Source organism: Arvicola amphibius, chromosome 10 (genome assembly GCF_903992535.2).
Source record: "Arvicola amphibius chromosome 10, mArvAmp1.2, whole genome shotgun sequence".
Classification (NCBI taxonomy): Eukaryota; Metazoa; Chordata; class Mammalia; order Rodentia; family Cricetidae; genus Arvicola; species Arvicola amphibius.
The window spans coordinates 60772519-60787785 of record NC_052056.1 but is presented as its reverse complement, the minus strand read 5'-3'; the positions used below and the strand labels follow the sequence as shown (position 1 = coordinate 60787785).

Below are 15267 nucleotides of genomic sequence, written 5' to 3'. Positions count from 1 at the left end.
CAGCAAATCCACAGTGACCCCATATTCCTGTTCAGCTGCTCTTCTAGGTGGAGCTAGCAGGCCAGGAGCTCATCAGAAGGGGATGCCGCTGAGTTGTGGTAAAGGTCCCCATCTCTCCCCGTAGATCACTCCTTTTAAACTTTCTCTCTATCCCAGAAGCCCATTGTCAACCATGATCCTTTTTCAAAGAGAAGAGGATGGACCTTAGGAAACCTTGGCCCCCAAGGGCCTCCGTGATCTTACTCTGCCTCCACACAGTCTGCTGGTAACTCCAGCATCTGCATTTGTACCCACAATGCTGCTCTCACCTCCAAGCTCCACTGGCGCTGCCTTTCCCACTGTCTTCCATGTGCATACCAAACCTTTCCTAACTTCTTCATGGGCCTAAGCCTTATTCATCTTCTGTAGTGAGGAGTTGTGGGCAGGCCTGCTTTTCATCCTGCCTGGCTCCCGGCCACCGGCTAGCTTATGCCCCGAAATAATTACACGGAAACTGTATTCTTTTAAATACTGCCTGGCCCATTATTTCCAGCCTCTTACTCACATCTTGACTAACCCATATCTAATAATCTGTGTAACACCACGAATGGTGTCTTACCGGGAAAGATTCAGCACATCTGACCTGGTGGCTGGCTTCATCGCATCTGGCCTCTCTCTTAGGAGAGGCACGGCGGTCTGCCTAACTTAAAAGAGACGTAGCATCTGGTATCTCTCTGAGGAGAGGCACGGCAGTCTGCCTAACTTAGGAGAGGTGTGGCTTCTTACTGATCCTTCTACCTCACTTCCTCTTCCTGTTCTGTCTACTCCACCCACCTAAGGGGCGGTCTATCAAATGAGCCAGGCAGTTTCTTTATTAGCCAATGAAATCAACTCAAACAGAAGACTCTCCCACATCACTCTTCCAGAGGTTCTGAGTTTAATTTCCAGCAAACATATGGTGGCTCACAAATATCTGTAATGGGATCTGATGCCCTCTTCTGGCATGCAGGGATACAGGTAGACAGAGTAGTAATACCAAAAAAAATTATTTTATTTTGAATTGTATTTGTAGGTGCGTGTGGTGGGGTGCCTCCGGATGTCAGAGCTGATGGATCTCCCTGTCTCCGTGGAACTAGAGTTACAGGTGGTTATAACCACATGATGCGCTTGCTGGGGATGGAACTCAGGTCTGTGGCAATGCAATGTGCATTCTGCATTCTTAGCCTCCAAACCACCTCTCCAGCCCCCACCAAAGGGGCAGAGGACAAACCTCACCAAACAAATTTCAGATCAAATTTCTCTCTCATGCTGCCTTTCATAGTCTTAAAAATACTTTTCATTTTGCAAAAATATCTGTCACAGTTATTCTGACATAAATATGCTACTGTTTATACAATGTATATGACTAAAACTTCTGTTTTCACAAACCTCAAAAATTCTTATGAGTTCCAGGTAGCCGAATTGAAGGATCCACCTTAAACAGATCATATACATACCCATCAATTCCCTGGTCCTAAAAATTTCTTTTCCTTAATTTAACTTTGTCCTCTGTTCTGCCAATACCTTAACCAGGTGTAAGAGACACCAGACATTTCCATGCCACAAACACCAGACAGGAGCAAAGAGACCAACCGTGCCATAATGTGGCCAGCACCCAGCTTTCTCAGGTTCTCCACCCCCAAGATGATGCCCACAAATAAGTAGGAAGAAGTCTTAAGAATCTGCCTCCCCAATTCCTTCCACTTGTGGTGTCTAATCTCCCACTTTTTATTATAAAAAAGAGGTGGGAATGTAATGCTGTCTCTTTAAGAGACAAGCCGCATACACTCCCTGCAGCCTCTCTCCCTCCCTCGCCAAAGATGTCTCTCTTGGTCCCTTCTCTCTCCCTCTCCCTCTCCCTCTCCCTCTCCCTCTCCCTCTCCCTCTTCCTCTCCCTCTCCCTCTCCGTCTCTCTCTATCTCTCTCTCCTTCTCCCCTTCTCCCTTCCCCCTCCACAACCCCCTGAATAAATATTCAACCTCACTCTGCATTATGTGTCTATCCAAGTCTCTGTCTCTTGCCTGCCTGCCACGTGTCACCCTGCCTGGGACCAGCCACTGCTCAGGGATCAGCAGCCGTCTCTGCCTGGGATTGGGTGCTCTCAGGGCCTGCTGCCTACCGCCACATGGTCCGCTACCACTGCTTGGGGACCTACAGCATTTCTACTGCCCACTGGGGATCCGGCAGCATTTTTAATAAATCCATACCAATATTCATTAGCCTTCTATTGGGAAATGGAGGGAGGGTCTAGTGGGTACAGCAAAGAGAGAGCAAAGATGGGTGCACTGTGGTTCTTTTTAAAAGACTCCAGTAAAATGTTCTTTTTTGTTGCCTGGAAATAAGGGACTCCACACCTGGTCATGCCAGCCTCCTCAGGTCCCATCGAGGATTAGAAGTTTGCAAACTAAAGAAAGCTCCCCAAACCCAGAGCAGGGACCCCCATCCTACGTGTCCAGGTCTTGCTGCTTTGAGCCTGGCACTGTACTATAAGTCAGGGCCACCGATACTGATGAGATGCAGCACCTGCTCTCTTTCTGCCTTTATTTTTCAATGGAGAAACTGAGGCACAATCAGGGCAAGGGATTTGGGTACGTACTGAGTTCCAAGATAGCACAGCCTTGGTATAGAGTAAGACCCTATCTTTAGAAAAAAGGTTTTGTCAAGATGGTTCACTGGGTAAAGTGGGGGCTGTACAGACCTGACAACCTCAGTTCAGTTGGAGTTCACAACTGAATGAGAGAAACAACCTATGCCTGAAAGTTGCTCCCTGTGTCCGCATGAAGGTGCCATGTACGCATGCGTGTGCACATGTGTACACACACACACACTCATGCACATGTGTGTGTACAGAGAGATCACATATACAGTTATCACACAGAGATATCACACACATACCGATATCACATACACACAGAAATAGCACACATACAGGTACTACACACATAAATAATAAATACAATTTTATTTTTTAAAGAGTTTAAATGTAAAAATAATTACTACGAAAAACAAGCCTGAATGATTTGCAAAAAATAAAGGCTGATGTCACATTTTAAACTACTAGGCAAGAATTTTCACTGTGGGAAACAGAGGAATCCCTGAGAGCGAAGTCCTGAGTGAAAATATGTATTGTTTGGCATGCACACAGTCAAGGACCCTAGCTTCAGACCTATAGGAAAAAGGCAAATTGCTCCGCCACATGGCTCCTGGTGGGTGAGGCTCAGAGAAAGATGGCAAAGCTTTCCTCTGTTCCACGTGTGAATGCTGATAGTGTGTGCAGACAATGTCTTCCATAGCTCCCCCTACAGTTGCACCCTGGGAATTCGCCTTGCTCCCACTAAGATTGCTAAAACCTGTGTCCTTGTTCATGTGTATGTAATAACCCTGTCTCCTGTTCATGTATAGGTAATAATCCCACCTCTGTGTTCAGTTGTAAATATAAACTTTGCCTCCTTGTCCGGTTGTATATAAACACTCTAAGCTTCAGCACACTACAGTGCCTCTCTCAGAAAGTCCACTGAACCCGATCCCTGCTTTTCTTCATTCCCTCGTTGTCCCTAGTCAGGTCAGTCCCAGGAGCCACACAAAGACGTGGCACTCACTTGCAGGGTTGACTCCTCTGACACTAGGCCTCTCTGGATGAACAGTATACTGGGACAGATGTTGATGTGAACCTCCAAAGCCAGGCACAGTGGCACACACCTGTAATCCAGTTCTTGGGAGGCAGAAGCAGGAGGATAGGCACAAATTCAAAGCCAGTCAGAGCTATATAGTGAGAACCCATTTCAAAAAGAAAAGAAAGACTGTTAGAGAAACCCTGCCTCAAAAAACCTAAACAAAACAAAACAAACAAAAAGAAAAGAAAAAAAGAGAAAGAAAAGAAAAGGAAGTTGAGAATAATGTTTGCCTAACAAGTACAAAATTCTTTTTTGTTTGTTTGTTTGTTTGTTTGTTTGAGACAGGGTTTCTCTGTAGCTTTGGAGCCTGTCCTGGAACTAGCTCTTGTAGACCAGGTTCCCTCAAATTCACAGAGATCCACCTGCCTCTGCCTCCTGAGTGCTAGGATTAAAGGCGTGTGCCACCACCGCCCGGCTACAGGCACAGAATTCTTGATTGGATCTCACCACCTGGTAAAACCAGGCACCCTTGAACTGGCCTTGTCCCGTAGCCAGACTAATGACTATCTTGAATATCACCATAGAAACTTCGTCTGATAACAGATGGAAATAGAGACAGAGACCCACATCGGAGCACTGGACTGAGCTCCCAAGGTCAGTTGAAGAGCAGAAAGAGGGAGAATATGAGCAAGGAAGTAAGAACCGCGAGGGGTTGGTCCACCCACTGAGACAGTGTGCCTGATCTAATGGAAGCTCACCAAAGCTGGACAGGGACTGAACGAGCATGGGATCAAACTGGATCCTCTGAATGTGGCTGACAATTGGGGCAGACTGCAAAGCCAATGATAATGGCACTGGGATTTGTCTCCACTGCATGTATTGGCTTTTTCGGATCCTAGTTTATTTGGATGCACACCTTCCTAAGCCTGGATGGAGGAGGGAGGGCCTTGGACTTCCCACAGCGCAGGGTATTCTGCCCTCTCTTAGGACTTGGGGGGGGGGGAGGTGAGTGAGAGGAACAGGAGGGAAATGGGAGGAGGTGAGGAAGTGGAAATTTTGTATGGTATTTTTATAAAGCAATAAATTAAAAAACAAAAAATCGACAAAAAACAAACAAAAAGAGATATAGAATTCACACAAAGTATGACTCCATCACTAGGGAGTTACTCGCCTTTAATTCCATCACTAGGAAGGTGGAGGCAGGAGTGAATTGGCTGGCTGCGTGGGAAGTAGGAATATAAGGTAGGAGAAGAGGAACTCATTGCAGTCTGTAGTCACATTAAGGATCGCCCCTTTTTCTGAACCTTGGTAGAGGTAAGAACTCTCTAGTGACTTGATTGCTTTGCTTTCTGATCTTCATCTTGAACCCAAATATTTGTCTCTGGGTTTTTATTATTCGTGCTCCACCATATATATGAGGTTATATAGACAAATTGAGCACAGAAAATGGGGCAGTTCCAAAACTGGCATGAATGGTTGCTGTTATACCCGGGATCTCCAATGCCCGAGCCTAAAAACGTCTCACCATATTTTTTCTTTTTAGCTTTTAGATGCTAAAATAGTATTTCGATCATTAGATGCAATTTCAAGTAGTTTTACTTTTTTATGGCTACTTGGCTTTAAATTTTCACACGTGGCTCGGGCTATATTTCTGTGTGCCTGTGCTTTTGGCACCCAATAGGAAAACTGCCTCCAAGAGTTTCGCCCTCGCTCTTTGCTGCAGAGGCAGAGGTTTGGGTCTGGACTCCAGGGCCGGGAGGAAGTCCCACACTGTCTCCAAGTTTGAGTTCCCGTCCCAGAAGTCGAGGAGACAGTCAAAAGAAAACACACCAAGAAGGAGCCTCTGAGCCCTCCTGGAACCCAAAGCAGAGCCCACGCCCTCCTCCCTCTACAGCCTCTGATAGACAGCGCGGACCGAGCATTAGAAACGAAGTGAGCCCATCTTCCGGGGCGTGGCTAAGGTAAGAGGCGGGACTTTATGGGCAGCAGAGAGTATTTAAAGGACTGGCCCAATGTTCTCCCAGTGAGATTCCAGAAGCCCAAACCTAGTGTGGCTTTGTGTGGCTGCAGGCAAGGCGGTGTCTTCGGATCTGGTGTAACCGAAACGCCGCTCGGTGGGTTCTCGGCTAGGTCGCCACCTCTCCCACCCGGCCCAACCATGGCGACATACAGCTGCAACACCTGCCGGGTGGCGTTCTTCGACGCGGAGGTGCAGCGAGCGCACTACAAGTCGGAATGGCACCACTACAACCTGCGGCGCAAGGTGGCCAACATGGCCCCGGTGACCGCCGAAGGCTTCCAGGAGCGGTTGCTGGCGCAGCGGGCGGTGGCGGAGGAGGAGAGCAAGGGCACGGCCACCTACTGCAAAGTGTGCTGCAAGAAGTTCGCCACGTTCAACGCCTACGAGAACCACCTCAAGTCGCGGCGGCACGCTGAGCTGGAGAAGGCGGTGCGGGAGGTGAACCGGCAAGTGGAAATGCTCAACGAGAAGAACCTGGAGAAGCGACTGGGCGCCGATAACAGCGTGGACAAGGATGTCATGAACGCGGCCATCCAGCAGGCCATCAAAGCCCAGCGGTCCACGTCCCCCAAGAAAGTGCCCTCCGTGCCCGCGGAAAGGTCCCCGAGGGTGACGGGCCGGCGGGGTGCTCGGGATCCGGACCCCGCGGAGAAGCCACCCAGACTGCAGTGGTTCGAGCAGCAGGCGAGGAAGTTAGCGAAGCAGCAGTGGGAGCAGAGTGAGCAGGAGGAAGACAAGGAGGAAGATTGGGAAGATATTGATTCAGATGATGGATTGCAACGTGAGAACCCTGGACTGGATGATGAGGATGCAGAAGCTGGGAAGAGCCCGCCCCCAGGTGCCATCCCAGTGACAGACTGCTTATTTTGTTCCCATCACTCAAACTCCCTCCTGAAGAATGTGGCTCATATGACTAAAATCCACAGCTTCTTTATTCCGGATAAAGAATATTTTTCAGATCTGAAAGGACTTATTAAATATTTGGGAGAGAAGGTCGGTGTTGGCAAGATTTGCTTGTGGTGCAACGAGAGAGGGAAATCCTTCTACTCCACAGACGCTGTGCAGGCACACATGAATGACAAGAGCCACTGCAAGCTCTTTGCAGATGGTGACGCGGCTTTGGAGTTTGCAGACTTCTATGACTTTAGGAGTAGCTACCCAGACTGCGAGGAGGGGCAGGACCCCGATGAGACTGAGGAGCTGTCCTTAGAAAAGACCTTGGAATGTGATAAGGAAACCATGGAGCTGATTCTTCCTTCTGGTGCCAGAGTGGGCCACTGCTCCTTGATGAGATACTACAGACAACGATTTGGCTTGCCAAGAGCTGTGACGGCTGCTCGAAACCAGAAGGCTGTGGGCAGGGCACTCCAGCAATACCGAGCCCTGGGGTGCACGCGCAGCACAGGAGCAGCTCTCGCGCGGGAGCGTGACATGCAGTATGTCCAGAGGATGAAGTCGAAGTGGATGCTGAAGACGGGGATGAAGAACAATGCCACTAAGCAGATGCACTTTAGGGCCCAGGTGTTGTTCTGAGAGGCTCAGACCGGAGATGCTTCTCTGACTGCACTTTCTTTCCTTCTTGTCGGAGGACCAGTGAAGCCAGATTGCAGAATGGATCTTTTTGCTGATACTTCATTTGTTCTGATCTAATAAAATCATGCCAAAACAAAAAACAAAAACCAGGCACCCTGTAATATCAAAACGTGGGAGGTAGAGTCAGGAGGATTAAGAAGTTTGGGCTGAACCTGGGCGTTGGTGGTGCAAACCTTTAATCCCAGCATTAGCACGCCTTTAATCTCAGCACTTGTGAGGCAGTGGCAGGAGGATCAATGCGAGTTCAAGGCCAGTCTTGGCTACAAGAGCTAGTTCCAGGACAGGCTCCAAACTTACCAAGAAACCCTGTCTGGAAAAACAAAACAAAACAAAAACAAAAAACAAAACAAACAAAAAAAAATTCCGGCTGGAGAGATGGCTCAGCCACTTTTAGTCCCAGCACTCACAGAGACAGGCAGATCTCTGTGAGTTTGAAATCGGCCTGGTCTACAGAGCTAGTTCTGGGACAAGCTCTAAAGCTACAAGAAACCTTGTCTTGAAAAGCCAAAAAAAGGTCAAGGTTATCCCAGCAATATAACAAATTTGAGACCAACTTGTGATAATTGAGGCCCTGCCTATAAATAAACAAACAAACAAACAAACAAATATTTAAAAGAGCTCAGAGGCTGGAGAGATGGCTCAGCGGTTAAGAGTACTAGTTGCTCTTTCAGAGGACCCCTGTTCAATTCCCAACACCTACATGGTAGCTCACAACTGTTTGTACCTCCAGTTCCAGGGGATCTTGACACCCTCTTTTGGCTTCCTCAGGCACTGGGCATGCATATGATACACAAGGATACGTGTATCAAAACACCATAAACAGTAAATAAAGAAACAAAATAGCTCACCTCAAGTTATGAGTGAGCCGTTTTGGTTGGGCTAGCATTAGCAATACTCTTAGAGTAGAACCAGGCACCTAATGAACACTAGAGATGTATTTGTTAAATAAATTCTGTACAAATAGCTGTGGAAGGAAACTGTGAAAACAAAAAGTGTGACTGACTTACAGAGGATTCTTTGTGGCAGGTGTGTCTTGCCTTAATCACACACAGACATGTAATTTCCGGCTAGTGGTAGCTCTTTCCATTTTCCCAAAGGAGCTAAAATATCCAAATGGAATCGTCTTGGGATAGGGACTGTTCCACCAGCACCCTGTAGGACACGTTTCTGTAGATGTGTGCAGGGGTGTAGCAGTGTGGAAAAATGTCCCTTTTTTATGTTACAGAGTCATCTCATTGAGTGCGAGCACTGTGGCTCTGGCTGACACCCATGACTCTGTTTCCCTGAGATGCTCCCATCCTGACCTATGACCCTGGACCACAGCAGCTTCCACTTGCAACAAGGAGAGGTATGAAGAGCCTGGAACAGCCGGCAGGCGTTACATAGGAAAAATAGGCCAAACCAAAAAAGAGGGGAAAACCCTGTTAACTACAAGACTAAACGTTTGATTTTAAAAGATTAAGTTCATGTCAGGTGTGGAGGTACATGTCTTTAATCTTAGTACTTGGGAGGGAGAGGCGGGTAGATCTCTTAACTTTGAGGCCAGTTAAGTCTCCAAAACAAGTTCCAGGACATCCAAGGCTACACAGAGAAACCCTGTCTCAGTAAGGAGTAGTAGATTAAGTGTGCTCAGCAGCAAATTCTACCTGACGGATGATCACTTCATTCACTAGAAGTCTGTTCTGCCTCATGTCCTTCACAAGCTGGGTGTGGGCAACAGCGGACACCCTACTTTAGAGGTAGACAGTTGGGGACTGGCAGATTAGGCACCAGCTTGGCAAACCTTGTGAGGCTTTAATGCTTATAAGGGCAAGGTCTCCAGGAAGGCAAGGGTCTTGGCAGCCTTTCCTAAGGAATTTTTAGCAGGATGAATAATTAAGAGATATATACACCATATTGTTGGAATAAAATGTGGTGGCAGAGATTCACACACTAGGGCCTGATACACTTACTATTTTTTGAGACAGGGTCTCAAACTAGAAGTGTCAATGTAGACTAAGTTGTAGCTATTTTTTCTTTTCTGGTGTGTGTGTGTGTGTGTGTGTGTGTGTGTTCGTGTATGTGTGTCTGTCACTGTTGTAAATGGGCTGGGTGTCTGTACAGAAGCCAAGGCCGGAGGAGAACATCAGATGTCCTGTTATTTCCTTCTCTACCGTACCTGTGGAGTGAGCGTCTGTCACTCATCCTGGAGTTACGTTGGCAGTCAGCACGACCCAGCAATCTTCACGCCACTGCTGCCCAAAGATCTGGGGCCACAGGGACAGGGTCACAGCCATCTTTTGGCAAGAGTACAAGGGATTTGAACTTAGGTCCTCGTGTTAAATAGCAAGTGCTGTTACATATTCAGCCATCCCTCAGCTCTAAATCCCAGCTCTGAGTAGCTCTGAGAATCTCAGGTGTGGTATAAACATCTGTGAGCCTCGGTTCCTTCACCTGCCAGAAGAAGTGGGCAGTGCCCTGAGGAAGCAGTTCAGATAGTGTGTAACACAAACAGGCCGTCAGTACTGACGGGCTCGGGAAGTGTGTAACACAAACAGGCCGTCAGTACTGACGGGCTCGGGAAGTGTGTAACACAAACAGGCCATCAGTACTGACGTGCTCGGGAAGTGTGTAACACAAACAGGCCCACAGTTCTGATGGGTTCTGTTGAGACGGAAGAACACTAAAGGAGGTTCTAGCAGAATTTGGATACAGAGATCACAGCCACTTTGAAGGACCCAAGTGGCACCCCATATACAGTATCCAAACTCCTTACTTCACTAAAGGGACTATGAAAATTGAGTCCGTACTCTTGGAAATGCCAACAGGAAATCATCCTCCTGGGGCACTTGAAAGAATATTCTAGAGCTGGTGTACTTATATTATGAGGCCTGAGCAGCTTCTCCTGACCGTCCAGGATGCACAGAGTGTGTCTGTTCTGGGTAAGGGGAACCAGTACTCACTCGTTGGGAGCTCATGAGCTAGTCAGCTCTCCTTAGAAACCAAGGATGAGATCATTCAGAAAGATCATTACAATCATTCATATACCTACAATGTCCTTTGAGAAGTGCCATTTTGTCAGGTATGTTGGCATCTTAGCACTCAGAAGGCATGAGTTCAAGGCCAGCTTGGTCTACATAGCGAGTTCCAGGTCAGCCAAGGTTACATAGTAAAACTGTCTCAAAAACAAAATGAAACAAAACAAAACAAAGCAAAAAAGAAATGCAAGTTTCTTTCTGTTTGCTCTAACCACAGACCATGAGGACTGGAGTAGTATACCAAATAAGAGGACTAGGATCAGCAAGAGTCTGCTAAAATAAGGACTCCCTTAGCTTCTGGCCCCAGGAGAAGATGGGTTGTATCTTGTTTGAGTCTACAACTGTCCCATGTAAGGTTCTTTTTTGATTCACGAAGGAACAGCAGCAGGGTTTGTGTGAGCAACTGTGGGTGACTCTGGAGAGGGATACAGACTAACTGGGCATGGTAGCAGAGAAATAAGGGGACACGTGGGCTCCTAGCAGCCCAGGCGCATAACTAAGCATGTCTCTTGTCACCTACTCAGGTCCCCAAGAAATCAATTTGGATTCAATGTCAACAAACCATGTCGTGTGCCCATAGTGGCCTTATGCTCAGGATCTGCACGCAGCATGCACTTGAGAGCCTTGGCCCTATTACTGTGGCCCACACTCACATCATGATAGAGTCTGAAGGCCTTCTTCAGGTAGCCGACACGCCCACAGCCCACAATCAGCACCGTAGAGTTGCACCCCAGAGGCTGTAAGCGCTCTTCCTTCAGCATCTGCCTCTCAAACAGTTCCAGGGCCTCAGCCAGCTAGGTAAAAAGCCAATATGAGAGAGAGCTCAGGATGGTTTCAGAGATTGTTAGCAAGCCAGGGAGGGTGGGACATACATTTGGCAGGGGGATCAAAGCCATTTGAGGCTACACAGCATGTTTCAAAGCAGCCTGGGACTCGTACAATATTATCTCAAAACAAAACCCCCAAAATAAAAGTCTGTCAGCAGAGAGTGGGAGGTAGAGGGACCCTTCTGACAACCGCTCCTCTGACTGCAAACTTCTGCCCAAAGTGGCCTTGGCCCCATCTCTTTTATTCTACACTGTCCTGTCCCTTTAGTGCACACATTCACTCCTTTTTCTTTGTTTTCGATGTTGTTGTTGTTCTGAAGATCATACCCAATGCCTACACATGCTTGGCAAACACTTTACCCCTAAACTGGATTCCTAGTCCAATTTCCAATTTCTCTTTTTCTTTTTCTTTCCTTTTCTCCCCTCCCCTCCCTTTCTCTTTCTTTCTTTTTTTTTTTCAGTTGTTTTGTTTCTTGTTTTGAGATAGGGCATATCTATGTATATTCAGCTGGTTTCAAATTCTAAGCTATGTCTGTCTCAGTGCTGGAATTAAAGGTGTGTGCCACCATGCCCAGCTCTCAGTCCTTTTTCTTATTTGTTCATTCAAATAATAGCTACCACCAGGTAGGGTCACACACAAAATAGTCTGGATATAGAGGCATATGCTAGGTAATCCCAGCACTCCTGCTGAGGCAGGAAACTATGAGTGTAAGGCTCTCTTCATCCTCCTCCTCCTCCTGAGGGGCCGCAGTGCTGAGCTTATTCGAGTCAGAGCAGAAGCTGCCCATGTTCTTCTGGCTCCCCTGGCCCAGGGGCAGGTGGGAAGAAGAGCTGCAGAAGGCTGCTGACACCTTCCAGTGTGGCCATGCCGACCTCAGCTGTGCAAGTCTCACCTTGACTCCTGTCCATCGGGTAGATCCAAGACGATCTCAGTGTTGGAGGACAGACAGTCCTATGGGGTGGGGGCCAGGGAAGTCTCATGAAGTCTGTCGCTGGCCGTCTTGTGCTCCCCCAGCCTGAAATGAAGAAAAATAAGGAAGTCCCATCAGCCTCTGTGTTGAAGCTGGAAAGAAGAGGGAAGTGCGGATACAAAGGGTGGCTCAGAGTTAGGAAGTCTGGGCTCAGGCTGGGGATAGGGAGTAGGAGATGAGCTGTATTTACACTCTCAGCAATCAGAACAAGGTCATCCTCAGCTACTTATCAACTTCAAGGCCAGCCTGGACTTCTTGGGATTGAGAGAGAGCCAGGTGTGGTAGTCCACTCAGTTAACCCAAGCCCTTGAGAAGCAGAGTTTCAAGCTAGTCAGGCCTACAGAGATCCCCTGTCTCGAAAACACAACAACAAAGAGGCCTGAGCCTGTCTCAGAGATAAAGGTGCTTTCTGCCATGCTTGATGACTTGGGTTTGGCTCCTGAATTTACTCGTTAGAGGTTGTAGTGCAAGCTTGTCTCTGGCCTATACACAAACACTGTGCAATGCACGCATGTATATGCACACATAAACAAATGTGTTTCAAAATGCACAGGAGTGCAAGGCAACCTCTGCTATAAGTAAGATCAGGCTATATGAGACACTGTCTCAAAAACCAAAACCAAACAGAAAAAGAAAGTCTTAGGCAGGCCCGAGATTCTTGGTACTCAGCCACCTCAGGCAGAAGGACTACAATAAACAAAGTGGGGTGACAGGGTTTGCAGCTCCATTGCAGAACTCCTATCTAGCCTTCACGAGGTCCTAGGTTCAATCCTCAGTATTGAAACACACACACACACACACACACACACACACACACACACACAGTGAGCTGGGTGGTAGTGGCACACACCTTTAATCTCAGCACTCAGGAAGCAGAGGTAGGCAGATCTCTGTGAGGTCGAGGCCAGCCTGGTCTTCAGATCGAGTTCCAGGACAGGCTCCAAAAGCTACAGAGAAACCCTGTCTCAAAAAACAAAACAAAACAAAGCAGCCATATAGGGTGTGGTGGTGCACCCCTTTAGAACAAGCGCTCAGAGGTCATCACAGGCAGATCTCTCTCAGGTGGAGACCATCCTGGTCCATATCGTGTAAGTTCCAGGTCAGCCAGGGCTTCAAGACACACACTGTCTCAAAAACCAATCAAAATTACCAGAAAACTACATACGTGTTTATGTATTTTCCCCCTCTTGTGGTACTAAAGGTTGAATTTAGAGGTCTACCACTGAGGTATATCGCTAGCTCTTTATTTTTTTTTTCAAACAGAGTCTCTCTGTGTAGCCTTTGCTGTCCTAGAATTCACTCTGTAGAAGAGACTGACCTTAACCTCACAGAGATCCACCTGCCTCCACCTCTAGAGTTCTGGGATGAAAGTTGTCTACTACCAGTGCCTAGCGATCTTCATACTTTTTGAGACAGGGTCCCACTTATTTTCCTGTAGTGGTCCCATAGCTGCTGGCTACATCCATGTGCTGACCAATTAAAATCTTTAGGCTTAGTTCTTCAGTCACACTGCTGTGAACCCAAATGCTCACCAGTCCCGTGAGGCTAGTGGCTGATATTCTGGATAGTGAAGATGTAGTGCATTTCTTTCCATTGTGGCCAAAAGTTCTTCTGGGCAGGGCTGGTCTCATCTATCTCAGCCACAGCCTTATTATCAGCAGACCTCCAGCAGTTCTGGCAAGCCATCAGTTACAAGTGTGACATCCCCAGAGGATGGCTCTCTTCCATCGGGGTAGGACACTACCCTATCCTGCTGCTGAAGGACATTGCTCCTGTTTATGTAGGTCACATTTCTTCAGTTATACAACTGATCTTAATCTTGAGGCATTTTTCATAGGACGTGGCCTCCCTGGAGTCCTGGATTCTGCTGGTGGCCCTCTTTATCCTGTAAGACACATTTTTTTAAAACCTGTGTACCACCAGAACTCTTTCTTTCTTTGTTTGTTTAAGAAACCAACTGACCCACCCAAAACCTGCTGTGTATCTGTCTTTTACGAGTGTCTGTGAAATTATGATTAGAGGTGTGCGCCACCAGCACCCCACCACTAATGTGATTGTTAAAGGTCGAATATTAACCTGGTGGTGGTGGCGCACATCTTTAATCCCAGCACTCAGGAGGCAAAGGCAGGCAGATCTCTGTGAGTTTCAGGCCAGCCTGGTTTACATAGTGAGTTCTAGGACACCCAGCACTATGTAGAAAAACCCAGTCTCAAAAAAAAAAAAAAAAAAGTGTGTGTGGCAGGAGGGAAGGTTGGAAAACACATAGAAGTCAAGATCCTACTAACTCTAACATTGAGAGCCACACGGGGAGCCTTATTTGAATACAGGGTCTGGGAGGTGAGTCATTACTTCCCCTGTGGAAAGGGCAAAGTGTGGTCTCACACTGTGCAGAGGAGAAGTAGTGAGATGTGGTGGGGTGGAGACAAAGACGAGAGCCAAGGGGCACTGGACACTGAGCTAGGCAGTGCCCTGGGAGGACAACCAGGAGATATAGCTGGCTAAGTGTGAGGTTGCCATGGCAGCGATGGCATTGCGTGCCCTTTTCCCATGCCATCGCCCCTCCCCTACACTTGAAGGACAATGCACAAGACAGACTGTACTTGGTTTGCTTCCATCTTCTGGTGTATCTTAGAGGTTTCCTTGTGACCATTCTCTAGGAGCTAGTCCCTAATCGACCATCCCTGCTCCTTCACCCCATGGTCTCAAACTCACAGACATCTGCCTGCTGCCTGCCTGCCTCTGCCTCCTGAGTGCTGGGATTAAAGGCACGTGCCACCATCGCCCCTGGTGAATGTCTTTTAAAATAAAATTGCAAAGGCTTTGTAGGAAGATGCAGGGTTCAGCTGAGGTATTGTTGGTAATGATAGTTGATTGTGCCCTCTCTGTAGAGAAATCAGGGGTCTCCATTTAAAACCTCTCTTGCCCAAGAGCAGGTCCAGAGAAGGCTCTGGAACACAATGAAACAGGTTAAGAACTGAATAGTCTTACACCCTTGGGCCCTAGGATAAAACCCATCTAACTGAGGCAGACACAAAGCCCACAGAGGCAAGTCTGGCCAAGAACTCAGCCCAGAGGCTGGCAGATGAGGGGTTAAAAAGTTCCTCAGAGAGCAGTGGGATGCCTGTAAGGTTATGGGCTGTTGGTAATCATTGTGAAGCTCTGCATTCTAATCTCTGCCTTTCTACTTAGCACCTACATGGCTTGAAT

At 47.6% G+C, this 15267-nt stretch overlaps 2 protein-coding genes across 2 annotated transcripts in view; both read left to right on the top strand.

The window, feature by feature from the left end:
- Window positions 1-1243, top strand: part of Lmln (leishmanolysin like peptidase) — a 68872-nt gene extending 67629 nt beyond the window's left edge. Inside the window, exon 18 of the transcript XR_005287195.1 lies at window positions 1052-1243. The gene's annotated coding sequence lies outside the window, so the exon portion shown is untranslated. The remainder of the gene's footprint in view (window positions 1-1051) is intronic.
- A 4396-nt stretch (window positions 1244-5639) lies between these two features.
- On the top strand, window positions 5640-7245 carry LOC119825452 (zinc finger protein 622-like). The gene has a single exon (XM_038346308.1). It carries the CDS (start codon window positions 5791-5793, stop codon window positions 7183-7185), a length of 1395 nt encoding a protein of 464 aa, XP_038202236.1. The 5' UTR covers window positions 5640-5790; the 3' UTR covers window positions 7186-7245.
- The last annotated feature ends 8022 nt before the right edge of the window (window positions 7246-15267 follow it).

Coding starts and splice junctions, on each gene's coding strand:
- LOC119825452 (XM_038346308.1), top strand. CDS start 5,791: ATGGCGACATACAGCTGCAACACCTGCCGGGTGGCGTTCTTCGACGCG.